Source organism: Macaca mulatta, chromosome 14 (genome assembly GCF_049350105.2).
Source record: "Macaca mulatta isolate MMU2019108-1 chromosome 14, T2T-MMU8v2.0, whole genome shotgun sequence".
NCBI classification, from domain to species: Eukaryota; Metazoa; Chordata; class Mammalia; order Primates; family Cercopithecidae; genus Macaca; species Macaca mulatta.
The window spans coordinates 17,757,719-17,785,658 of record NC_133419.1 but is presented as its reverse complement, the minus strand read 5'-3'; the positions used below and the strand labels follow the sequence as shown (position 1 = coordinate 17,785,658).

Sequence of the window (27,940 nt, the reverse complement as noted above, 5' to 3'; positions counted from 1 at the left end):
CCTGTAATCCCAGCACTCTGGGAGGCCGAGGCGGGTGGATCACAAGGTCAGGAGTTTGAGACCAGCCTGACCATCAAGGTGAAACTCCGTATCTACTAAAAATACAAAAATTAGCCAGGTGTGGTGGCATGCACCTGTAATCCCAGCTACTCAGGAGGCTGAGGCAGTACAATCGCTTGAACCTGGTGGGCGGAAGTTGCAGTGAGCTAAGATCATGCCACTGCACTCCAGTCCTCCAGCCTGGGTGACAGATCAAGACTGTCTTCAAAAAAAAAAGTAAACCTTAATAAGATGATTGACACATACATACATAAGGCAACTGTAGCAATATGTTAACAATTGTAGAATTTGAGTGATAGGTAAATACTGTTCACTGTAAAAGTCTTTAAACTTTCCTGTCTGTTTGAAAATTTATATAATAGAACATCAGGGAAAAAATTAAAAATGTAAACTACCATAATGAGAAAAAAAGCAGCATAAAGCAATAAAAAAAAATGTAATTAATAAGTAAATTTGGGCTGGGTACAGTGGCTCATGCCTGTAGTCCCAACACTCTTTGGGAGGCTGAGGCGGGCAGATCACTTGAGCCCAGGAGTTCGTGACCAGCCTGGGCAACATGGGAAAACCCCATCTCTACAAAAAATTTAAAAATTAGCCAGGAATGGTGGCGTGTGCCAGTAGTCCCAGCTACTTGAGAGGCTGAGGTGGGAGAATTGCTTGAGCCCAGGAGGTTGAGGCCGCAGTGAGCCATGATTATACCACTGCACTCCAGTCTGGGTGACAAGACCCTGTCTAAAAGAAATAATAAAATAAGTAAATAAATTTGATTTATAAAAATGTATCCTGGCCAAACGCAATGGCTTATGCCTGTAATCCCAGCACTGGGGGAGGCCACGGTGGGAGGATTGCTTGAGTCCAGCCTGTGCAACACAGTGAGACCCTGATTCCACAAAATAATAATAATAATACCAAAAGGAATCTCTAAAAACACACAGGGGGCAGGAGAGTTGTAATATTTTCTTATGTTCCTGAGTCTTATCTAAATTGCAGAATACAAGAAAGTAAATAGTCCTCACATGTATATTATGCTTTTGACTGACATTAGTACAGTCTTCTTTTTGTCTAGAGGATTCTATGTCTCCCATCCCCTAAAACCTAGTCAAATGGAAGCTAAGCAACTTCCTTGCATTAAAGTTTATTTACCATTCAAATGTAGTTTACCTTCTGTCCTTCTCCTGTAACTAGGTAACACCTTCCCAGCATAAATCGACAGGAACCAACATTGACTTGACACCAGGGATGGAGCAGTTGAATATAATCCTTAAAGGCATAAAAGGTGCTTTCTGATTAGAAAATAAATGTTTCTTAAGGAGATACTCATTCCCAAGTTCTTCTTCACAGAGGATGAAAAGATAGCATTTGAACAAATGTTTTATTTCCTGACATAATTCTGAGATTAAAACCTACCCCTGTTGCCTTCCTTCCTCATCCATTCCCCCTTTCCTTACACAAACAGGAGTTCAGTAAACACACATACACATACTTTACATCTCAGCAATTTTCCAATTTTTGGTATTTATTGGTTCAATGACTAGATTCCAGTAAAGGATGTATATGAAAACAACAGTACATTTGTATTACTATAAAGAAAACCTAGCAGAGTTAATTTGTTAAAAAGATACTCTAGAGGCCAGCGCAGTGGCTCATGCCTGTAATCCCAGCACTTTGGGGAGGCGGGTGGATCACTTGAGGTCAGGAGTTTGAGACCAGCCTCGCCAACATGGTGAAACCCCGTCGCTACTAAAAAAACAAATATTAGCAGGGCGTGATGGCATGAGCCTGTAATCCCAGTTACGCGGGAGGCTGAGACAGGAGAATTCCTTGAACCCAGGAGGTGGAGGTTGCAGTGAGCCAAGATCATGCCACGGTACTCCAGCGTTTCAGAAAAGAAAAAAAAAAGATACTCTAGAAAAAAATCATGTTAGGAATTATACTGCCCAGAGAAGTAGAGAAAAATCTCTCTCTTTAAAAATTTATTTTATTACTTTCTTTAAAAGCCTTTAGAATCAGGTATTCTCTCAGCCAAGTACTAACCATGCCCAACCCTCTTTAGCTTCGTAGATCAGACAAGATCAAGCAAGTTCAGGATGGTACAGAAATAGAGAACAATCTCTTTGGGGTATGTCTTCGCATAATCAAGTTTAAATTATTGTGGGTCTTTAAAATGCAGTTCACATTTACAAAGAAAAATATTCAGCAATCCCATGCTTTACAAGAATGTGTAGATGTGAAATGTTCAAAGGAACTCACCTGCAATTGTACATATTGACAATTTCCCATCAAACATTCTAGAAAGAGACACCCAGGATTGCTAGGCCATCTAGTCATTGGTTAAGGAGATTTCTTAATTTTTGTTGGCAAATCTTAAACACATACATTGGGCATCAAATTCAGAAAAGTCCATAAAATAGCTTAATTTACAAAAACAAGGAAGAGAAGTTGGCCAAGCACATGTCACTAGAATACAGTTAAACAGTTACATATATACCAGGAGACTTGTTATAGAGCTTAGAACTCAGGTAACTACGGAATAAAGCATCTATTTCACCAGGCATGGTGGCTCACTCCTGCAGTCCCTGTACTTTGAGAGGGTAAGGTGGCAGGACTGCTTGCACCCAGGAGATCAAGACCAGCCTGGGAAACACAGTAAGATTCCTGTCTCTAAAAATAAATAAATTTTTAAAAGCCTGTATTTCATTCCTGGGTGTTCATTTTCAATTCCAGCTGCTGTACTGCAGAACACAGTATTGGTGCCAGTGGACTTCCAGCACATAACATGGTACCTGGCATATAGAGCCATTCAATAAATATTTGTTGAATGAATAATGTCTTTTTTTTTATTTTTTATTTTTTTGAGAAAGAGTCTCACTCTGTTGCCCAGGCTGGAGTGCAGGGACATGATCTCAGCTCACTGCAACCTCTGCCTCCAAGGTTCAAGTGATTCTCCTGCCTCAGCCTCCTGAGTAGCTGGGACTACAGGCGCATGCCACCACATCCAGCTAATTTTTGTATTTTTTTGTAGAGGCGAGGTTTCACCATGTTGGTCAGGCTGGTCTTGAACTGCTGGCCTCAAGTGATCTGCCCGCCTTGGCCTCCCAAAGTGCTGGGATTATAGGCATGAGCCATTGCACCCAGCCGAATGAATAATTTTTTTTTTGAGACGGAGTCTCACTCTGTCGCCCAGGCTGGAGTGCAATGGCGTGATCTTGGCTCACTGTGAGCTCCGCCTCCCGGGTTCACGCCATTCTCCTGCCCCAGCCTCCCAAGTAGCTGGGACTCCAGGTGCCCACCACCACGCCTGGCTAATTTTTTTTTGTATTTTTAGTAGAGATGAGGTTTCACCGTGTTAGCCAAGATGGTCTTGATCTCCTGACCTCGTGATCCGCCCGTCTGGGCCTCCCAAAGTGCTGGGATTACAGGTGTGAGCCACGGAGCCCGGCTGAATAATGTCTTAAAACAGACCCAGGTATTTCATTACATAGGCAAAATAAGAACCTTAGACTATTTAGATAGAAAAGAACTGCTTTTTTTTTTTTTTTTTTTTTTTTTGGAAGAGTCTCACTCTGCCACCCAGGCTGGAGTGTGTGTCGCGAGCTTGGCTCACTGCAACCTCCGCCTCCCAAGTTCAAGCTATTCGCAGCCTTCCGAGTAGCTGGGATTACAGGTGCAGGCCACCACGCCTGGCTAATTTTTGTATTTTTAGTAGACATGGGAGTTTCACCATGTTGGCCAGGCTGGTCTCGAGCTCCTGGCCTTAAGTGATAAGCCCACCTCCACCTCCCAAAGTGCTGGGATTACAGGTGTGAGCCAACATGTCCAGCCAGAAGAGAGCTTTTCACTGGCTCTTAAATAAAAGGATACAAAAGCTGCAATAAATAACTGGTAATTGCAGTAATTGTTTCAGGCCAATTCAATCCAGTTTGGCTCAGAGGTGCCTTTGGCTGAGAGAAGAGGTGAGATATAATGTGTTTTCTTGCAACTTCTTGGAAGAATAACTCCACAATAGTCTGAGGACTAGATACTTAAAAAGAAAAAGTTATCACACTTTTGTGTAGTGGTAATATCAATTTTCAATTAAAATAATCAATTCATTTTATGCCTGTAACAAACAATTTAGCACTTCAAAAGAGGAAATGTATCATGGGTATATATCCAGTGGCACCATAAATAAAAGTAGTTTGTAAATTGTGAAGCACTATAAAAATGCAACGAAAACACCATTCACATCAAAGTTACAGTCATTTCTTTTCACTGATCTCACAACACTTAAGTGCCTTCCCTAGAAATTCTTCATGATAAATACAATTAGCCCCAGGATTTCAACTTTTATACCACAACAATACAAAATAAATTCTCCAGAATGGTTTTCAAACATGAGGGATACTTTAAATATCTGTTGACTAAGATTACAAAAGTTACCATAAACGTTAATAAATTTTTTAATGATTTTGTTAAATTAATCACTGGAGCATCAAAACAGAACGGGAAAGCAGCTATATATATACATATAAAATATCCTTAACATACGCCTGATCTGGTACTACAGTTTCACAGACCCCATGCCACAAACGGAGATCTCAGGCCACAGCTTACTCATGCCTTCTGAAAGCAAAGAGCCTAGCAACCTTTCTATGGCAAAGGTGGCAAGAGACCACTTTAATGAATATGCAATAAATCCCCAGTTTAAAATGAAATGTGTACATAGTCCACTCCTTACCAAACCTATTTGCCATTAAAGCACCAGAGTCTGTTAATTCCAGTACTGATAAGTGTTGGAGATTAGACTCCCTGTGAGAAAAGGGGAAAAGACAACTTAGTAAATTCTCCGATGCTAAACATTACTTCTACAAGCTCTTCTACTAAGAACATTGTCAATTTAATTAATAAATTGCAAATAAAAACTCCACTGAAAGCACAAAAAAAATTGGAAATCATTATACATTGTTGCCCATAATATCACTTTGTGACCCTTCAATGAGGAGCCAGAGCAAACAGGATGGTTTATCTTATTGCAAATGTGAATCTCGGCCAGGTGTGGTGGCTCATGCCTGTAATCCCAGCACTATGGGAGGCCGAGGCGGGTGGATCACTTGAGGTTAGGAGTTCAAGACCAGCCTGGCCAACATGGTGAAATGCCGCCTCTACTAAAAATACCAAAAATTAGCCAGGTGTGGTGGCAGGCGCCTCTGATCCCAGCTACTCTGGAGGCTGAGGCAGGAAAATTGTTTGAATCAGGGAGGTGGAGGTTGCAGTGAGCTGAGATCATACCACTGCACTCCAGCATGGGCAACAAGAGCAAAACTCCATCTCCAAGAAAAAAAAAAAAAAGTGAATCTTGTAATTCTTGGATTCAGCTATAAAGAAACTCAGCCTACCTAGCATAACGTTTTGTGTATGATCTTTCCTTCTGGTTTCATCTTATTTTATATTCAACATGATTTATATGTACATATAAATGTATAATACATAAGTATATATAATACATAATTTATCTGTACACATACATATGATTACATGTGACTTATTATTTTCATTCTTATAAGATGCTTTCAACCTCTAACAAGTAGAGGCACCAAAAAGATCTCTGAATCTTAACGACATATAATTTTACAGCATACTGTTAAAAATCTTTTTCCCGGCTGGGTGCGGTGGCTCACGCCTATAATCCCAGCACCGTGGGAGGCCAAGGCAGGCGAATCACCTGAGGTCAGGAGTTTGAGACCAGCCTGGCCAACATGGTGAAACCCCATCTCTACAAAAGTATAAAATTTAGCCGGGCATGATGGCGGGTGCCTGTAATCTCAGCTACTTGGGAGGCTGAGGCAGAAGAATCACTTGAACCTTGGAGGCGGAGGTTGCAGTGAGCCGAGATCATGCCATTGCACTCCAGCCTGGGCAAGAGAGAGCAAGACTGTCTCAAAAACAAAATAAAACAAAACACTGTAACTTTTTCCCTTTAAGACAATGGGAAAAATAATTAAACTCACAATTTACATTTTAAATAATTGGGATAATGAAACTCACAGTGTGTCAAGTGGAACATCAGTTGCCAAGCACTCACTTCCCCATTTAATGAGGTAATAAGATAAGAGTAGGGGAGCTGTTCGATGTAGTAGGTCTTGCTGAGCTTGAAAGAGCTGACCAGCTCCCCAAATCACCTATACATTATGGGTGGGTGGATAGGACAAGAAATTATAGCAATTAGTAATGGTAACTCTTACGGCTCAGGTGGAAGTAAAATAAAATAACAAATACAAAGGTCACAATACTGTAAAAGCAGCATGTTTTACATTTCACGGTAGCAAGTGGCAAAATATCTTCCCAAACATTAACAGTCAAAAAATAATCAAAAACAGCTCACCAAGTAATGGAAGCTGATGATGAAAAGAAACCAACAATAAAAAGCTTAACTTTCATTAAACCTGCGGGTTTAAAGAAGAGGGCAAGGCACAGTGGCTCACACCTGTAATCTCAGCACTTTAGGAGGCTGAGGTAGGCAGATCACGTGAGCCCAAAATTTCAAGACCAGACTGGACAACATGGTGAAACCCTGTCTCTAGTAAAAATTACAAAAATTAGCCAGGCATGGCGGTAGGCGCCTGTATTTCCAACTACTTGGGAGGCTGAGGCAGAATTGCTTGAACCCGGGAGGCGGAGGTTGCAGTGAGCTGAGATTGTGCCACTGCACTCCAGCCTAGGTGATAGAGCAAGACTCTGCCTAAAAAAAAAAAAAAAAAATTAGCCTGCGTGGTGGTATGTGCCTGTAGTCCCAGGTACTGAGGAGGCTGATGTGGGAGGCTGAACTGAGCCCAGGAAATCGAGGCTGCAGTGGGCCAAGATGGAGCCACTGCACTTCAGCCTGGGCACAACAGAAGTGAGACCTTGTCTCAAAAAAACAAACAAACAAACAAACAAAAAAAAAACAACAAAGAATTGAAGAGACACAGGGAAATCTAAATTCTCTCATATACTGCTGGTGTTAGGTAAAAAAATAGGTATGACCATTATAAGCAAATTTGGCAGTACTACCAAAAGACTTAAAATGTGCATAACCTGTAGACCAAAATCTAGTTCTTAGAACTTATCCTAGAGATATAACTAAAGATGTATAAAAAGTGGCCAGGCATGGTGGTTCAAACCTGTAATCCCAGCACTTTGGGAGGCTGAGGCAGGCAGATCACTTGAGGCCAGGAGTTCGAGACCAGTCTGGCCAATATGGCGAAACCCCATCTCTATTAAAAATATAAAAATTAGCCAGTGTAGTGGCAAGCATCTGTAATCCCAGCTAACTGGGAGGCTGAGATATGAGAATTGCTTGAACCCAGGAGGTGGAGGCTACAGGCTGCAGTGAGCCAAGATTGCGCCACTGCACTCCAGCCTGGGCTACAGAGCAAGACTCTCAAAAAAAAAAAAAAAAGATGTGCAGAAAATTATGGACATAAGGGACAAACTGGCAACAAAAAGAAAAATGTTGGTGAGATTTATAAAGTGGAAGAACAGAACAACCAGATTACAAAAAATACTATGCAGTTTCTTCAAATTTTACAAACAAACCAAAAAGAATTTGCATGGAAAAAAAGGTATATAGCAAAATTTAAGTAGTAATCACTGGGTAGAAAATAACAAATTTTTTAAATTTTTGCTTACATATATTTTGTAAAGGTTCTACAATGAATATCTTATTACTTCTGTGTTCAGAAAAATTGACAAAAGTTATAATTTAAAAAACAAAAAACCCGAAAAAAAATAGAAGAATCTACATAGATCAAAAAGAACTTAGTAAAGGCTAAACAACCTAAGTAACTTTCAGGAAAGGTTCCCTTTTCAACTTGGTGGTCTTTTTTTTTTTTTGAGACAGAGTCTCGCTCTGTCACCCAGGCTGGAGTGCAGTGGCCGGATCTCAGCTCACTGCAAGCTCCGCCTCCCGGGTTCACGCCATTCTCCTGCCTCAGCCTCCCGCGTAGCTGGGACTACAGGCGCCTGCCACCTCGCCCGGCTAAGTTTTTGTATTTTTAGTAGAGACAGGGTTTCACTGTGTTACCCAGGATGGTCTCGATCTCCTGACCTCGTGATCCGCCCGTCTCGGCCTCCCAAAGTGCTGGGATTACAGGCTTGAGCCACCGCGCCCGGCCTAACTTGGTGGTCTTAAACAAATTATCTTCCCCATTTTTTTTTCTTCTTTTTCGAGATAGGGTCTCACTCTGTCATGTAGGCAGAAGTGCAGTGGAGCAATCACACCTCACTACAGCTTCAACCTCCCGAGCTCAGGTAATTCTCCCATCTCAGCCTCTCAAGTAGTGAGGACTACAGGCTTGCTGCACCATGCCCGGCTAATTTTTGTATTTTTTGTAGAGATGACGTTTGCCCAGGCTAGTCTCAAACTCCTAGACTCACACAACCAGCCCACTTCGGCCTCCCAAAGTGCTGGGATTACAGGCACTACATCTGGCCTTTTTCTTACTCTTGCTTGAAATTCTACCATAAGCAATGTATCTAGGTTAATAAGTTCTTTCTTTTATTTGGAGACAGAGTCTCGCTCTGTCACCCAAGCTGGAGTGCAGTGGTGCAATCTCGCCTCACTGCAAACTCTGTCTCTTGCGTTCAAGTAATTCTCATGCCTTAGCCTCCTAAATGGCTGGGATTACAGGAGTGTGCCACTAGACCCTGTTAACTTTTTTGTTTTAATAGAGATGGAGTTTGCCATGTTGGCCAGGCTGGTCTTGAACTCCTGGCCTCGAGTGATCTGCCCACCTTAGCCTCCCAAAGTGCTAGGATTACAGGTGTCAGCCACTGTGCCTGGCCTGAATTAATACATTCTGACTTAAAATGTATAAGTACATTTATACATTTTAAGTCAGAATTAAAATGGGAGCCCCAAAGGACTTTTGGCTATTTACACATTAATATGAATTGGTTTAACTAGACTGCTTCCTTGATAGGCTCAAATGATATTACTGACTTAGAAAAAAAATAGGACGTCTGACTGTGGGCAGAAAAATAATTTCTTAGCATGGGACATTCAGTAGGGTGGGTGATTAGGACTATATATTAGTAACAAGAGTCTGGTGGTCTAAGAAGAACAGAATGAAAAAGAAAGCACAGAATGGAGTTAGGAGGACCACAAAGATAAACTTGCATCTCAAAACTGTGTTTAGGGTAAGCCTTGCACTGTAGAGAGTTCTTAGGCCAGGTGAGGTGGCTCACGCCTGTAATCCCAGCACTTTGGGAGGCCGAGGTGGGTGGATCACCTGAGGTCAGGAGTTCAAGACCAGCCTGGCCAAAATGGCAAAACCCCGTTTCTACTAAAAATACAAAAATTAGCCAGGTGCAGTGGCACACACCTGTAATCCCAGCTACTCAGGAAGCTGAGGCAGGAGAATTGCTTGAGCTGAGATAAGGCCACCGCACTCCAGCCTGGGCGACAAAGAAAGACTGTCTCAAAAAAAAAAAAAAGAGAGAGAGGAAAAAAAAAGTTTTCTTTTTCTTCCACCATACTAAAGATTACTCTTACCACATTCATAGTTACTAATAAAACTACATTTTGGGAGAGCCAACCTGGGATAATTTTCCACTACTACACATACAAAGGTTAAGAGTAAAGCAATCTGCTTCATATATGTTTCTTTTAATCAACTCTTAAGTTCCAGGGTACACATGCAGGATGTGCAGGTTTGTCACGTAGGTAAACGTGTGCCATGATGGCTTGCTGCACATCAACCCATCACCTAAGTATTAGGCCCAGGATCCATCAGCTATTCTTTCTGATGTTCTCCCTCCCCACAATCCCCTCCATACATGCTCTTAATCTATAATCTCACAAGGATTACAATGCTTATTCATTCTTAATTCAAAAATATTGATAGAGCACCTCGTAAGGCCAAGCTTGGGGGACTAAAGCAGTAAACCAAGACGAAAGTATCTGTGCTAGTAGGGCTGACATTTTGCTCCTAAGTGCTTGTAGGCTTATACCAGGTTTTAGATTTTACAAGTTTTCCCTCAAGCAGTACTTACGGCATCTCCAAGCCTCATTAACAGCTGCTGTAAGATCAAAAGATCTCGGCAGATCAGGAAACGAGTACTGGCGATTTTATGCACACCTCTGCACACAATATACCCTGCTGTGCTACTACCATAGAGCTGGGAAAGATTCATTCTAATATTCAAAGGCTGAGCTGTAAAAAGAAGAAAAGTGGAGTTGAATGCATCATTGTTTTAATCAAAGAGGCACATTTGTTGTTCTGTCATTTACCTGGATTGAATCCCTTTTCCATTTCCACTTCTGTTTCATAATCCATTTCCCGTATAAGGAGTCCAATTGCATGGATTGGGTTCCTAATCTCTTGCAGTTTACTACAAATATCCTCCATTACATTTTCTCTATAAGGACAATTACAAAACTCTTATTACTACCGAGAATACGTAAGACAAGTTCTATATGTCCTATAAGCTAAATACATTATGAAACAAGAGAACCAGATAAAGGAATGAAGATAATCACTCTGGCATACAAGATACAGTCCCTATACATAGCAAATTTCCTCTCAGTTTTTCATGAACAACACACAAAACAAATGTGAGAAGAATATTTTTGTTTTTTAGAATTTTTAGCTCAGTTAATTGTTAAAGCATATTTTACAAGTCTATTTCCAGACTTCAAGTCATGTGTTAAATTTTCTGTTAAAAGTAGAAATATGTATTTAGAATCATGGCACATCAGTTTGACTTTAAGCTACTACTTTGTACACTCTGGAACATACATTAAAATCCCAACTTCGCAGCTAAAAATGCTGAATTTCCATTAGGAAATGCACTTTACCCTAATTCTCCTTACACATCAATAGTGATCAAATCTTCCAGAATCTGCTCTGCAGCCTTTTCCGGAGACTGTAGGTTATAACAACTCATTTCCATAATAACTGACATATCCATAGTTACTGACTCTCCAATCAGCCGGAGGCATTTTATAAGACATATGACATCCCGAGCGATATCCACATCTACAAATAAGAGAAAGTTAATTTATGTCTTAAGCCAATGACTATCTATTGATTGCTACTACATTAAAATGTTAATAATTAAATGACAAGATATCTATCTGAGGTCTCAGAGATGCTTTGGTCCTTAAGTGTTCATTAAAATATTTGTGGTGTGGTAAAGTGACCAAGACAGGTGTGGCAATCAATATTTTTTGTATCCATGTGAAACGAAGCATAGGGTTTATGTAGGAAGGGGATTAAATATGGACATAACAATTACTATTACCATCAGATATGGTTGTCTCATCTTCTGTCAAAAGGTTCTCATAAGGCAGGAGATATAAATGATCCACTAAGGAGGAGGGAATAAGGAAAGACAGGTACCCCTGGGAAAACAAATTTTCCAGTTACATTTTTTTCAGTAAAAGTTTAAAGGTATAAAATAATTGAGATGTGCATCTTATCACGAGGAAACACGAGACAAACCCAAGTTGCAATACACTCTATAAAACAATAGGTGTAGTCTTGGCAGGGCACAGTGGCTCACACCTGTGATCCCAGCAGTTTGGGAGGCTGAGGTAGGAGGATCACTTGACCCCAGGAGTTCAAGACCAGCCTGGATATCATGATGAAACCCCATCTCTTAAAAAAAAAAAAAAAAAAAAAAAAGCCAAGTGTGGTGGCAGGTAGCTTTAGTTCTAGCTACTAGGGAAGCTGAGGTGGGAGGATCACTTGAGCCTGGGAGGTTGAGGCTGCAGTGAGCCTTAAGAGTGCCACTGTACTCCAGCCTGGGTGACACAGCGAGATCCTGCCTCAAAAAAAACAAAAACAAAAAAACCCCAAAAAACAAAAAACAAGCATAGTCTTCAAATAATGTCATTCTCATGAAAGACAAACGCAGATAACAGTTTGAGGGTGAGTAAAAGAGACACAGTAACTAAATATATATATTAAATTGGATCCTGGGCTTTTGGAGGCCAAGACGGGCGGATCACCTGAGGCCAGGAGTTTGAGACCAGCCTGGCCAACATGGCGAAACTCCATCTCCACTAAAAATACAAAATTAGCCAGGCGTGGTGGCGCACGCCTGTAATCCCAGATACTCTGGAGGCTAGGCAGGAGAATCGCCTGAACTCAGGAGGCGGAGGTTGCAGTAAGCAGAGATTGCACCACTGGACTCTAGTCTGGGAGATAGAGAAGACTCCTCTCAAAAACAAAAAAAAAAATTGGATTCTGGATCAGGAAAAAAAATTATGGGCACAATTGGCAAAATCTGAATATAAACTATATATATATTATATTTGGCAAAATTTGAATATAAACTGTATAATATTATGTCAATATCAAATAATCTGATTTTTAAATTGGGCTGTGGTTATTTAATATCCGTGTTCTTAGATACATGCTGAAATATTTAAGGATATTTAAGGATAAAGGAGCGTGATATCTACAACTAACTTTTCAGCAGTTCAGGAAAAACTATGTTTAGAGAAAGAAGAAAAGCAAATGGAAGTTAACAAATGATGAATCCAGGTGAAGTGCATACAGGAATTCTTTGTGTTACTCTTGCAACTCCTACCTTAAGTTGGAAATTACTTCAATACAAAAAGTAAACAGGCCAGGTGTGGTGGCTCACACCTGTAATCCCAACACTTTGGGAGGCCGAGGCAGGTGAATCACCTAAGGTCAGGAGTTCAAGACCAGCCTGACCAATATGGTGAAACCTCGTCTCTACTAAAAATACAAAAATTAGTTGGGCGTGATGGCGTGCACCTGTAGTCCCAGCTACTCAGGAGGCTGAGACAGGAGAAGTGCTTGAACCCCGGATGCAGAGGTTGCAGTGAGCTGAGATCATGCCACTGCACTCCAGCCTGGGTGACACAGCAAGACTCCAACTCAAAAAAAAAAAAAGAAAATAAATACAATAAAATACAAAAAAAGTACAGATAATAACACAGAAAACTATTTAAATGAATGAATCACAATTTTAGGGGAAAAAATACAAATGCAAAGTCGTAAAGGCTAACCGCAACATTCGGCAGACTAACACTGGGCAAGACCCACTGAACTTTTTGTTTTCTGAAGGCATTTTATTGTAACAGCCACTGAACTGTCTCAAGAAGGTCTTCTCCATGCTTCAGTTCGCTTACTTTTTTCAGCAGGCACACCATGTTTGTGTGTGGATTCAAATGTAGGGCAAGAGGATGAGAGAGGGCTTCTTGATACTGAAGACAACAGGCATAGAACTTGCACCAGAATTCTTGTTGTAAATTTCGAAACTCCTCCTGGGAGAATTCATACTCTGTTACACTTCCTTGAAGCTGGCAAAGAAGAAATGAAAGAAATTAAACTTTTGATGCCATTTAGGATCTTTGTCCACAAAAAGTGTAATTGTCCAATATCATTATACTAAGCTACAGCCAAATGAATATTCCTTACGTACAAAAGGCCATAGAATACGCAAATGCATATCTGATTCTCTAGTTAAAAGGTTTAAAACATTTGTACTTCCAACGAACAAGGTCAAGTGAAGAATTCCAATAATTCCTCAGTGCCAATCTGCTCTATATCAAGATGGAAGGAATTCTTACTCTTTCTCTACCCAAACCTCACCTCATTTTCAACAGCTAAAGTAACTTCCTTCTTCAGTTCACTCCAGGAAAGATCCAAATTCCTCTCAGTTCCTCGGCAGAAAATCTAACATTAAAAGACATTTTAGACTTCTATATAATAGCCAAAACTGAATGAAAAATATTTCAGTTTAGAAGACATGGAGGCAATGTAAAACTATATAATAGAGATCTGGCATACGTGGAACACACATCACCTGAGAGAAAGTTAAGAAACTGGGCGTATTTAGTCTGGAGAAAGATGACCTGGAAAGATTCTTAAAATACCTGAAGGGTTGATTTATAGAAGAGAGGCTTCCTTTTCAATGATACACTTTGGGAATAATAACTCCCACAAGAGGTAGTGAGACAGTGGTCAGTGGAGGTAGAGACAATTAAAGGCTGAATTAACTATCACAAAAGCCTCAGAAGGCATTTCTGTTTTATGTGGGAGGTCAGACTAGAAGATTCTAATATAACTTTCAATTATATGAGTTATTGTATTTTAAATCCATCCATGAAGCTAAGTAGTAATTTAAAGAAGCCTATGCAGGCTGGGTGCAGTGGCTCATGCCTGTCATCCCAGCCCTTTGGGAGGCCAAGGCGCGTGGATCATCTGAGGCCAGGAGTTTGAGACAAGCCTGGCCAATATGACGAAACCTTGTATCTACTAAAAACTACAAAAATTAGTGGGGTGTGGTGGCATGTGTCTGTAGTCCCAGCTACTCGAGAGGCTGAGGCAGGAAAATCACTTGAACCCAGGAGGTGGAGGTTGCAGTGAACCAAGATCGTGCCACTATACTCCAGCCTGGGCAACAGAGCAAGACTCTGCCTCAAAGAAAAAAAAAAAAAGTCTATATAACTTTTTTGTTGTTTTAAAAGAGATGGGAATCTTGCCATGTTACCCAGGCTGGTCTTGAACTCCTGAGCTCAAGCAAATCACCCCCTTGGCCTTCCAAAGTGCTGAGATTACAGGTATGAGCCACTGCATCTGGCCAGAAGCCTGCGTAACCTTAAAAAACCCTTTCTGTTTTTTTTTTCTTAAAGACAGGGTCTCACTCTGTTTCCCAGGCTGGAATGCAGTGGCATGATCAAGGCTCACCGTACCCTCTGCTTCCTGGGCTAAAGCTGTCCTCCAACCTAGGGCTCCTGAGTAGCTGGGACCACTGGTGCATACCACCTGGCTATTTTTCTTTTTTTTTTTTTTTGAGACGGAGTCTCGCTCTGTCGCCCAGGCTGGAGTGCAGTGGCCGGGTCTCAGCTCACTGCAAGCTCTGCCTCCCGGGTTCACGCCATTCTCCTGCCTCAGCCTCCGGAGTAGCTGGGACTACAGGCGCCCGCCACCTCGCCCAGCTAGTTTTTTGTATTTTTAGTAGAGACGGGGTTTCACCATGTTAGCCAGGATGGTCTCGATCTCCTGACCTTGTGATCCGCCCGTCTCGGCCTCCCAAAGTGCTGGGATTACAGGCTTGAGCCACCGCGCCCGGCCCTTTTTTTTTTCAGAGATGGGGTCTCCCTCTGTTGCCCAGGCTGCTCTCAAACTCCTGGGCTCAAGTGATCTTCCTGCTTCAGTCTCCCAAGGTTTTGGGATTATAGGTGTGAGTCACCACTGTTGGCCAAAGAATCTTTTTGTAAAGCACTGGGCTTCTCTTATACTATGAATTTGAAGCTAATAAGCCTTTATCTTTTTTTTTTTTTGAGACGAAGTCTCACTCTGCCACCAGGCTGGAGTGTAGTGGTGCAATCTCGGCTCACTGCAACCTCTGCCTCCTGGGTTCAAGAGATTCTCCTGCTTCAGCCTCCTGAGTAGCTGGGACTACAGGCACGCGCCACCACGCCCGGCTAATTTTTGTATTTTTAGTAGAGATGGGGTTTCACCATGTTAGCCAGGATGGTCTTGATCTCTTGACCTCGTGATCCACCTGCCTCGGCCTCCCAAAGTGCTGGGATTACAGGCGTGAGCCACCACGCCCGGCCAAGAGTTTCTTGAATTTGAACCAAGTCAGACCTTCACTGTCCTAATAAAAAGGTTAGAACAGTATAACCAAAACTAAACAAAAAAGCACTTTAAGTATGCAGTGTAGTATGGTATCTTTTTACAATACTGTAGGTAGAGGTTTCTCTTTTTAACTCCAGCATGTGTCATGCTGGGATTATTGGGAAAGTGGTCCCCCACTGACCTCTCCACCAGGAATATTATATTTAATGGAAAGAACATTAAAAAAATTATAAAAGTATTTACAAACACACATATGTAGAAATACAGAAGTACACTCAGTGTTTAACATGCAAAAACTTAGTAGTAATTATTAATTATATAATACATAATAAAATAAGAAATAGTCTTAAATAAACAGTAAATATGTTTTTACTGACCTGTAAAGCCTTACATAAAGCTTCATTTGTGAATTGTCCTGGTGTAAAAAGACTTTGCAGATACATCTCCTGTTAGAACATTAAAACAAAAGTTACTATCGTCCTAAACAAAATGTGGAAGTCACCACATAACACCAAATTCACGCATAACACCAAAGTTTGAGTTTCTACTATATGAACATTGCCATTTTGCCCTTCTATATGTGGGCAATAACAGTAATGCAGTTCCATGTTTTCACCCTGAAAGTGAAGACTGCAATGTCTTTGAGTCAACTAGAGGTACTATACTTAAAATGGTGTGTTCCTCACAAGAGCTTCATTGGGTTTCAGCAGAAAACAAGCTTTGTCAAATGCCAATCTTAAATAGAAGAAGCAAATCTAGTTTATTGGTGATATACATTGGTAAGAGAACAAGTAAATTAAGCTGGTTTCTACACCATCTATAGTATTCATTTTATGACTCACATGTAAAAGAAATGGAACCAGTAATAATAGGTATTATATGCAAACAAAACAAACAGCAATAAACTCTCACAAGTAGGGAAATGAAGTAGAGAGAACATGGAAAAATCTCATACTGCCTAATGATTTTGACCAACTCTCCTAAACTAGATTTGCCCCCAAGTAGTGATTCTCACTAACAGTCATTCAAGTTTCCTTCCTTCTACTGAGCTTTTGATAGATGATAAAATGACCGAAATGAAGGAGAAAAACAAGAATTTTAGTAATCAGCATATAAAGCCAAGTGCCAGTAGTTAACTGGAACAATAAATAACTACCACCAACAAATTCTTGGGATTAAAAATGTAGTAAATGAAAATTCAATTTAAGATTTTTAAAGTATGGTTTTTACTCCTGCAAATAGTCATTGTTTCAGATCCCAAGCCCATAATCTTTAACATCATTTTAACACTAAGGCATCAACTGGAAACTTTTTTATTTATCCTGAGGGTGTCCCTTAAACATGTGGAGATTTGGCCGGGCACAGTGGCTCACGCCTGTAATCCCAGCACTTTGGGAGGCTGAGGTGGGTGGATCACCTGAGGTCAGGAGTTCGAGACCAGCCTGGCCAACATGGTGAAACCCCGTCTCTACAAAAGTACAAAAATTAGCTGCGTGTGGTGATGCGTGACTGTAGTCCCAGCTACTCGGGAGGCTGAGGCACAATTGCTTGAACCCGGGAGGTGGAGGTTGCAGTGAGCCGAGATCATGCCACTGTACTCCAGCCTGGGCCACAGAGTGAGATTCTGTCTCAAAACAAACAAACACACAAACAAACAGATCAAGGTAAATCATTCCCTTATATAACATTTGAGCATTTACTTACTCTGGGGTCTTGATCATCTCTGATGACAATCTCTTCCTCTGGCAGAGGCTGCATAAAAACTGGATTCCACTGACCCGCAACATTACTAGAGACAAAAAAGTCCACCAGTTTATATAGAAATGATCACTAAAAATGAAAGGCATGCTGTTGGCAGTATCTGGGCAGGGAGGAACCCATCACGGAACCCCTGCAATGACTGCTTGATTCTATTAAAAACTTTTTTTTTTTTAAATAAGAAACATTTTTAGCAGAGCCTAGTTTTTATACAAGTTTTCTTACCAAGTTTTAATAAGTACCTTCCTAAAATTGACTCATTGTTTCAGATGCCAAGCCTATAATCTTTAATGTCATTTTAACACTAAGACATCAAATACAAAGACTAGTTAACTTTTATTCTGCATTTACTATTTGCTAGATATTACGCTAGATCCAGTTTTAGACATTATTCATGTATGCCTTACAATTCTTTCAAGGATATAGTACTCCCATTTCACAGATGTAGAGAGTGAGGCTGAGGGTTTATCACAGTTGATAAGTTGCACAACTAGGATTCCAACCCTGCTCCAACTCTGCAGCCTGTGCTTTCTGACTACTTTGCTCAAACGCCATCTATAAGGAGTACTTTTTTATCTTCTGAGGTATGGCTTGAGGTCAACCTGGCGGGGGGCAATCATTCCCAGAATTCTACCTTAAGCTCTAGGGTTATCAGGGACCCAGAGGGTTCAATTAGTTCAGTGGTCCTCAAGCTCTGTCCCAAGGGATCCTCTACAGGTGTTTCAGGGGTTAGACAAGTGCTTGCTTCAAAGGGTTTGTTTTTTATTTTTTGCCAGTCAAATTTAGCAGTGGAGGCCTGTATACCAACTTTAGTGACACTAACGTAAAGTTCTGACAATCCATTATCATGGGACCAGCCAAAAATTGTTTTGTGAAATGTATTTTTAACTACCTAAAGTTTGCAAACTAATATCATGTACATTAAAAAATATTAGATACCAAATATATCTAATATTAGATATAATCAACATTAAATTGTGTTATAATTTCATACACATAAAAAAAAAGTACACATTCATAGCTCACTGAAGCCTGAACTCTGAGGCTCAAGCAATCCTCCTGCCTCAGTCTAAGGTGCAACGTGCCACCACACCTGGCTAGTTTATTTATTTTTATTTATTTATTTATTTTTGAGATGGAGTCTTGCTTTGTTGCCCAGGCTGGAGTGAATGGCACGACCTTGGCTCTCTGCAACCTCCGTCTCCTGGGTTCAAGAGATTCTCCTCCCTCAGCCTCCTGAATAGCTGGGATTATAGGCACATGCCACCATGCCCGGCTAATTTTTGTATTTTTAGTAGAGACGGGGTTTCATCATGTTGGCCAGGCTGGTCTCAAACTTCCAACCTCGTGATCTGCCCACTTCGGCCTTCCAAAGTGCTGGGATTACAGGGATGATCCACCGCACCCAGCCGCTATTTTTTATAGAGACATGGTCTTGCTATGTTGCCCGGACAGGTCTTGAACTGTGGTCTCAGGCAATCCTCCCACCTTAGCCTGACAAAGTGCTTGGATTACAGGTATGAGCTGCTGTGCCCGGCCCTGTTTTAAAGTGCAGTGAAAAGCACTGCACTTGTCCAATCTATTTCTCATCTCATGATGAGAAAATTGAAAACACAAAGGCTATAGTGTCCTAACGTAGCTGCAGGAATCAGGAATAGTCTTTGCTTAGAAACAAAGAAAACTCCCAGATTAGAGGTATTTTGGATATGTGCTATCTCTCCCAAGAAATATGGCATTTTATCTTAGTCCAACCCCAAAAAATCTCATTTTGTCCTAAAACAAAAATGTAAAAAACAACACAAAATGCACAAGAGGTATTTCAGGAAGACAGTAACAAGAGGAAAACCCAGGGCTGAATTATTCAAATGAAAACCCTTGACTTCATTCTACATAAAAAGCTCTCATCTTTTTTTTTTTTGAGACAGTCTTACTCTGTCGCCCAGGCTGCAGTACAGTGGAGCGATGTTGGCTCACTGCAATCTCTGCCTCCTGGGTTCAAGCAATTCTCATGCCACAGCCTCGCCTCCCGAGTAGCTGGGATTACAGGCACCTGCCACCACGCCCAACTAATTTTTTGTGTTTTTAGTAGAGACGGGGCTTCACCATGTTGCCCAGCCTGGTCTTGAACTCCTGAGCTTAACTGATTTGCCTGCCTCGGCCTCTCAAAGTGTTAGGATTACAGGCATGAGACACCGTGCCCGGCCTCTCTTGTCTTCTTAGCATGAAATTGCTTGGGGTGAGGTAGGACGACAGAATTAAGTGACCCATACTGTTCAAAGTTGATGTATTTCACAACTGTTTGGTTCTCAGCATCATGCCACAGGGCCCAGATATCCGTGGAAGTTAAGGCAAAGTCAATCAGTGTCTCCTAGGAGGAAATGTGGGAAAAAAGGGATAAAATAAGAAAGAAAGTAGTAGTTCATGGTGACTTACTTTTTCATCTGCAGGAGAGGTAAATGCATGAAAACCAAACATGGTACCACATGAATTTGGTAAAGTCTAAATGAAATTTTGTTTCATACATCATGAAATTATTCCATTTTAAGACTACAATCCCATTACACCATAACAGAGTTAGCCAATACTTCTTTTTCTTGTACTTATGTGATATGCAAAGGATGAATCAACCTACCTGAGAAGTGAACAGTGAAGAAATGTGATCTAGACTATAACGGTTACTCTCAGTGCTCACCAACTGGAAAACGCAGAACTGTTAAAACACAAGATAATCATTTATTACCTGAAATAATCAACATGTTACTTTTCGAAGCAAGGGCTATTAGCATTCAGAAACCTTTAAAAAAAATTTTTTTTTTTTTTAAATGGAGTCTTGCTCTGTACCACAGGCTGGAGTACAATGGCATGATCTTGGCTCACTGCAACCTCCGCCTCCCAGGTTCAAGCTATTCTCCTGCCTCAGCCTCCCGAATAGCTGGGATTACAGGTGCACACCACCATGAACGGCTAATTTTTATATTGTTAGTAGAGACGGGGTTTCACCGTGTTGGCCAGGCTGGTCTCAAACTCCTGACCTCAAGTGATCCACCCGCCTCGGCCTCCCAAAGTGTTGAGATTACAGGTGTGAGCCATGCAGCCTAATTTTTGTATTTTTAGTAGAAGACAGGGTTTTATCATGTTGGCCAGGTTGGTCTCGAACTCCAGACCTCAGGTGATCTGCCCACCCTGGCCTCCTAAAGTGCTAGGATTACAGGCATGAGCCACTAAGCCCAGCCTAAAGTAACTGTTTTTATAAAGAAAATTTACTGTAAATTGTTAAGAGTGATGATGACCCTTTACTTATATGCAGCTGTTCACAAAGAAGTATTAAAGAAAAAAAAGTAGCAAAATTCCCTTTTGAGAAAAATAGTGTATGAATTATGAAAAAAAATATGTAGTGCTTATATCCATTCTAGCCTGAACCTGTGTTTTACAACCTACAAATCTCAATCCATTCATGGGACATGAAATCAATTTAGCAGGTCTCAAACAGCATTAAACAGACAAACAAACAAACAAACAAAAACCCAACAGTCCAGGCTGGTCTTAAATTCCTGAACTCAAATGATCTTCCTGCATCAGCCCCCTGAGTAGCTGGAACTATACATGTGCACCATCAGGCCCAGCTGAAGATGAGTTCTTGTGAAGAAAAAAGAAATAAAATACTACCAGTTCACTATAATCTGAATAGGCTAACAGTGTTACATAGCTGTCAAAAAAGTTATTCTGATTTTAGGCTTCAATGAAGAATCATAATACTCGAAACAAAGGAAGTAATAGCTCTGCTCAATTTGACACACTCCTGAACTACTACATTCATTCCAGATCTGACCTTTAGAGCAGTGGTTCTCAAAATGTGGTCCACAGATTCCTAAAGGTCCCTGAGACCATTTCAGGGGGTCAGTGAGGTAAAAACCCTTTCCTTTTTTTTTTTTTTGAAACGGAGTCTGGCTCTGTCGCCCAGGCTGGAGTGCAGTGGCACGATCTCGGCTCACTGCAAGCTCCGCCTCCCGGGTTCATGCCATTCTCTTGCCTCAGCCTCCCGAGCAGCTGAGACTACAGGTGCCCGCCACGGCGCCCGGCTAATGTTTTGTATTTTTTAGTAGAGACGGGGTTTCACCGTGTTAGCCAGGATGGTCTCGATCTCCTGACCTCATGATCCGCCCGCCTCGGCCTCCCAAAGTGCTGGGATTACAGGCGTGAGCCACTGCGCCCGGCCCTTTTTTTTTTTTTTTTAAGACTGTCATTTAGGCTGGAGTGCTATGGCACAATCTCTACTCAGTGCAACATCTGCCTCCTGGGTTCAAGCAATTCTCCTGCATCAGTCTCCCGAGTAGCTGGGATTAATGATGCCCACCACCATGCTTGGCTAATTTTTGTATTTTTAGTACAGTCGGGGTTTCACCATGTTGGCCAGGCTGGTCTCAAAACTCCTGACCTCCGGTGATCTGCCCTCCTTGGACTCCCAAAGTGCTGGGATTACAGGTGTGAGCCACTGCACCCGGCCCCATATCCTTTGCATAATACTACATCATTTGCCTTTTCACTTTGTTGATATTTGCATCAATGATGCAAAACCAATGGCGGGTAATATTACTGGTGTCTTAACATAAATCAAGGCAGTGGGACCAAACTGAACACCCTTTCAAGAGAAAAACACTCAAGAAACAAGGAGTAAAGGGGAAGCTCCTCAACATGACATAAAGGGCACTTATTAAAAATTCAGGCTGGGCACTGTGGTTCACACCTGTAATCCCAGCACATTGGGAGGCTGAGGTGGGTGGATTCCTTGAGCTCAGGAGTTCGAGACCAGGCAACACGGTGAAACCCTATCTCTAGGCCGGGCGCGGTGGCTCAAGCCTGTAATCCTAGCACTTTGGGAGGCCGAGACAGGCGGATCACGAGGTCAGGATATCGAGACCATCCTGGCTAACACGGTGAAACCCCGTCTCTACTAAAAATACAAGAAAATTAGCCGGGCGAGGTGGCAGGCGCCTGTAGTCCCAGCTACTCGGGAGGCTGAGGCAGGAGAATGGCGTGAACCCGGGGGGGCGGAGCTTGCAGTGAGCCGAGATCGCGCCACTGCACTCCAGCCTGGGGCACAGAGCAAGACTCCGTCTCAAAAAAAAAAAAAAAAAAAAAAAAAAGAAACCCTGTCTCTATCAAAAATACAAAAAAATTAAACATGCATGGTGGCACATGCCTGTGGTCCCAGCTACTTGGGAGGCTGAGGTAGGAGGATTGCTTGAGCCTGAGAGGTGGAGGTTGCAGTGAGCTGAGATTGCGCCACTGCACTCCAACTTGGGTGACAGTGAGACACTGTCTCAAAAAAAAATTCACAGATTACTGTTGCATCACGATGAAAAAAAGAAAAATTACCAGCTAACATTATACTTAATGATGAAACACTGATAACTTCTCCCTTAGCAATAAAAATCAGGAATGAGGTAAAGATGCACAGCATGGCCAACATGGTGAAACTTCGTCTCTACCAAAAAACAATACACAAATTAGCTGAGCATGGTGGCACACGCCCGTAGTACCAGCAACTCTACTCAGAAGGCTGAGGTGGGAGAATCGTTTGAACCAGGAGGTTGCAATGAGCTGAGAGTGCACCACTGTGCTCCAGCCTGAGTGACAGAGTGAAACTCTGTTTCAGAAAAAACAAAAAAAGACGTAGGTTCTTGCCACTTCTATTCAACACTGTACTGGAGGATCTAGCCAAGACAATTGCCACCCACCTCCATCCAAAAAAATTTTTTAAAACCCCACAAGAAAGAAGGAAAAGAAAAGAAAAGAAAGAAAACGCATCTAGATTAGAAAGGAAGTAATAAAACTAACTTTTTTGTGAGGCAGGGTTCTGCTCTGTTGCCCAGGTTGAAATGCAGTGAGGCAATCAGGAACACTGCAGCCTCAACCTTCCAGGCTCAAGTGATCCTCCCATCTCAGCCCCTCAAGTAGCTGGGACTATAGGAACGAGTTACTACGCTCAGCTAATTTTTGCTATTTTGTAGAGACAGGGTTTCGCCATGTTGCCCAGGCTGGTCTGGAACTCCTGAGCTCAAACAATCCGCCCACCTCGGCCTCCCAAAATGCTGGGATTACAGGTGTGAGCCATTGTAATCAAAAGTTTAGTTGCAAATGACATTATCTTGTATAAAGAAAATCCTAAGGAATCCACTATAAAATCTATCAGAACTAATAAATGAGTTCAGCAAGTTTGCAAGATACAATTATGAATATACAAAAATCAACTGTATTTCTATAAACTTCCAGTGAGCACTCTGAAAATGAAATTAAGAAAATAATTTCATTTATAATAGTATCAAGAAAATTTCATTTACAATAGCATCAAAAATAATCAAATATTTAAGACGAAACTGAACAAAAGCATAAAACTTATATTCTGAAAACTAAAGCATCCCATGTTCATGGATCAGAAGACTTAATATTGCTAAGATGGCAATATTTTATAATATCATCTATAGAGGCAACACAATTTTTATCAGAATCTCAGCTGACTCCTTTGTAGAAACTGACAAGCTGATTCTAAAACTCATATGGAATTAAATGGGACCCAGAATAGACAAAACAATCTTGAAAAAGAAGGACAAAGTAAGAGGGCTCATACTTTCTGGTGTCAAAATTTCCTACAAAGCAAGAGTAATCAAGACAGTGTGGTACCAGCACAAGGTCAGATATATAGATCAATGGAACAGAATTAAGAGTCTAGAAATAAAACCATGTGTCTGAGGTCACATGATTTTGAGAAGGGTGCCAAGACTATTCAATGTGTTAAGTACTATCTTTTCAACAAATGGTGCTGAGAAAACTGGATATTTACAAGCAAAAGAATGAAGTTGAATGCTTACCTCACACTATTAAAAAAAAACTAAAAAATGAATCAAAGTCCTAAAGGACTGTAGGATATAAAAGCTAAAAGTATAAAACTCTGAGAAGAAAACATAAGAGTAAATCATTATGACCTCAGATTTGGCAAAGGATTCTTAAGTTATGGCACTATGAACAAAAGCAACCAAAGAAAAAACAGATAATATGGACTTTATCAAAATTAAAAATGTGTGCTTCATGGGACACCATCAAGAAAGTGAAAAGACAGCTCACATGGTAGAAAATACTACTTGCAAATCATAAATCTGATTAGAGATTTAGATCCAGAATAATATAGTTACAGACTATATAATGATGCTTTGGCATATGGACCACATATACAATGGTGACTCCATAAGATTAAGTTTATAATACCATTTTTTTGGTTTGTTTTTGAGACAGGATCTTGCTCCATTGCCCAGGCCGGATGGCGCGATCCCAGCTCACTGCAACCTTGGCCTCTGGGTTTCAAACAATTTTCATGCCTCACAAGTAGCTGGGGTTACAGGCACAGGCCACCATGCCCGACTAATGTTTTGTAATTTTAGTAGAGACGGGATTTCACTATATCGGCCAGGCTGGTCTTGAATTCCTGGCCTAAAGTGATCTGCCCACCTTGGCCTTCCAAAGTGCTAGGACTACAGGAAGGAGCCACCATGCCAGCCTGTTTACAGAATTCTTACAATTCAATAACAAAAAAGACAAATAAACCAATTAAAAAATGGGCAAATGAGAAGACTGAAGCTGGATCCCTTCCTTACACGATATACAAAAATCAACTCAAGATGGATTAAAGACTTAAATGTAACACCCAAAACTATAAAAACCCTGGAAGACAACTGTAGGCAATCCCATCCTGAACACACGAACAGGCAAAGATTTCATGACGAAGACACCAAAAGCAATCTCAACAAAAGCAAAATTTGACAAGTGGGATCTAATTAAACTTAAAAGATTCTGCACAGCAAAAGAAACTTTCAACAGAGTAAACAGACAACCCACAGAATGGGAGAAAATATTTGCAAACCATGCATCTGATGAAGGTCTGATTTCCAACCTCTATAAGGAACTTAAATTTACAAATGAAAGGCAAACAACTTCATTAAAAAGTGGGCAAAGGACATGAACAGACACTTCAAAAGAAGCTGCATGCCGCTAACAAGCATATGAAAAAAAGTTCACTATCACTGATCATTAGAGAAATGCAAATCAAAACCACAATGAGATACCATCTCACAGCAGTCAGAATACCTATTAAAAAGTCAAAAAATAACAGATGCTGGCAAGGTTGCAGAGAAAAGGGAACATTTATACAATGTTGGTGGGACTGTAAATTACTTCAACCATTGTGGAAAGCAGTGTGGTGATTCCTCTAAGAACTAAAAACAGAACTACCATTAGACTCAGCAATCCCATTACTGGGTATATAACCCAAAGGAATACAAATCATTCTACCATAAAGACAAATGCAAATGAATGTTCATTACAGCACTATTCACAATAGCAAAGACATAGAATCAACCTAAATGCCCATCAACGACGGACTGGATAAAACGTGGTACATATACATCATGGAATATATGCAGCCACAAAAAAGAATGAGATCATGTCTTTTGTGGAAACATGGATGGAGGTGGAGGTCATCATCTTCAGCAAAATAATGCAGGAACAGAAAACCAAATACCACATGTTCTCACTTATAAATGGGAGCTAAATGATGAGAACTTATGAACACAAAGAAGGAAACAACAGACATTAGGGTCTAGAGGGTGGAGGTTGGGAGGAGGGAGAGGAGCAGAAAAGACAGCTATTAGGTGCCGGGCTTAATTCCTGGGTGATGAGATAATCTGTACAACAAAGCCCCATGACATGAGTTCGCCTATGTAACAAAGCTTCACATGTACCCTCAAACCTAAAACAAAAGTTAAAAAAAAAAAGGGGGGAGCCAGGTGTGGTGGCTCATGCCTGTAATCCCAGCACCTTGGGAGGTTGAGGCTGCCGGATCACCTGAGGTCAGGAGTTCAAGACCAGCCTGGCCAACATGGTGAAATCCCATCTCTACAAAAATATAAAAATTAGCCGGGCATGATGGCGTGAGCCTGTAATCCCAGCTACTTGAGGGGCTGAGGCGGGAGAATCGCTTGAACCTGGGAGGCAGAGGTTGCAGTGAGCCAAGATCACGCCACTGCACTCCAGCCTGGTCGACACAGCAACATTCCATCTCAACAACAACAACAACAACAAAAAACGCAAATGATCTGAATAAACATTTCTCCAAGGAAGATACACAAATAACCAATATGCACTAAAAAGATGCTTGGCATCATTAGTTATCAGGAAATTTAAACAAAAACCATAATGAGATAATACTTCATACCCACTAGGATGTCTAGAATTAAAAAGTCAGATAATAACAAGTGTTGGCAAGTATATAGGAGCAGTAATCATAATAGATAAAACACAGAAACAACAAAAATGTCCAACACAAATGAAAGAACTCCAACACAAATGAATAAATAAATGGTGGTATACAACTGAAAATTATTCAGCCATAAAAGGAATTGAAACCACATTTGCAAAAATCATAAAAGTGAGAAAATGATGACAATGAAAGAGATCTGGGCCAGGCGCAGTGGCTCACGCCTGCAATCCCAGCACTTTGGGAGGCTGAGGCAGGCGGATTACCTGAGATCAGGAGAGACCAGCCTGGCCAACATGGCAAAACCCCACCTCTACTAAAAAAATACAAAAAATTAGCCAGGCATGGTGGCATGCACCTGTAACCCCAGCTACTTGGGAGGCTGCAGCAGGTGAACTGCTTGACCATGGAAGGCAGAGGTTGCAGCAAGCTAAGATCGTGCCACTGCATTCTAGCCTGAGCAACAAAGCAAGACTCTCTCTCTCAAAAAAAAAAAAAAAAAAATATATATATATATATATATACATATATATATATATATATATATATATATATATATATAAAAATAAGAGAGAGATCTGATCTAACAAATTCCATCTTTTTATTTTTTATTTTTATTTTTTGAGACAGAATCTCGCTCTGTCACCAGGCTGGCATGCAGTGATGCGATCTCAGCTCACTGCAACCTCCACCTCCCAGGTTCAAGCGATTCTCCTGCCTCAGCCTCCTGAGTAGCTGGGACTACAAGCACGCACCACCACGCCCAGCTAATTTTTGTATTTTTAGTAGAGACGGGGTTTCACCATATTGGCCAGGAGGGTCTCGATCTCCTGACCTAATGATCTGCCTGCCTCGGCCTCCCAAAGTGTTAGGATTACAGGCGTGAGCCACCGAGCTGGCCCACAAATTCCATCTTGTCTTTAATCTCCAAACTGCCTCTGGTCATTCCTGAGCGTGAGCAAAGCTCACTTCGAGAGAAATTTAGTTTACAGTTTAAATAATAATAGCCCTTCCCCCAAACCAAACCACCTCGGTAAAACGAATGAAAGGTCACCAGGTTAGGAAGATGAGAGGGGCCCGAGTTCATAGTTAAATGATTACCAGTCATTATTCTGGAGGTCATAAGATTTGCAACTTCCCCAATTACTTCCGTAAATAACATCACCATTGTAGCACCTTACACTGGCCTTTTAAAATATGTTTTTGGTTTTTTACATTTCTGGCCCTAGCC

The 27,940-nt window shown here is 41.2% G+C and overlaps 1 protein-coding gene across 3 annotated transcripts in view; it reads right to left on the bottom strand.

The window, feature by feature from the left end:
* NUP160 (nucleoporin 160) overlaps positions 1–27,940 on the bottom strand; it is a 73,183-nt gene that overhangs the window by 24,780 nt on the left and 20,463 nt on the right. For all 3 annotated transcript variants that reach the window (XM_015114265.3, XM_015114266.3, XM_077962818.1), the window contains 15 exons: positions 20,035–20,112; positions 19,673–19,770; positions 17,349–17,433; positions 16,022–16,090; positions 13,650–13,733; positions 13,187–13,357; positions 11,323–11,422; positions 10,892–11,057; positions 10,310–10,437; positions 10,072–10,232; positions 6,085–6,218; positions 4,778–4,848; positions 3,922–4,081; positions 2,311–2,380; positions 1,222–1,320 (listed from right to left, as the gene is read on the bottom strand). In XM_015114265.3, coding sequence (XP_014969751.2) covers positions 1,222–1,320; positions 2,311–2,380; positions 3,922–4,081; positions 4,778–4,848; positions 6,085–6,218; positions 10,072–10,232; positions 10,310–10,437; positions 10,892–11,057; positions 11,323–11,422; positions 13,187–13,357; positions 13,650–13,733; positions 16,022–16,090; positions 17,349–17,433; positions 19,673–19,770; positions 20,035–20,112 — 1,674 coding nt within the window. The remainder of the gene's footprint in view (positions 1–1,221; positions 1,321–2,310; positions 2,381–3,921; positions 4,082–4,777; positions 4,849–6,084; positions 6,219–10,071; positions 10,233–10,309; positions 10,438–10,891; positions 11,058–11,322; positions 11,423–13,186; positions 13,358–13,649; positions 13,734–16,021; positions 16,091–17,348; positions 17,434–19,672; positions 19,771–20,034; positions 20,113–27,940) is intronic.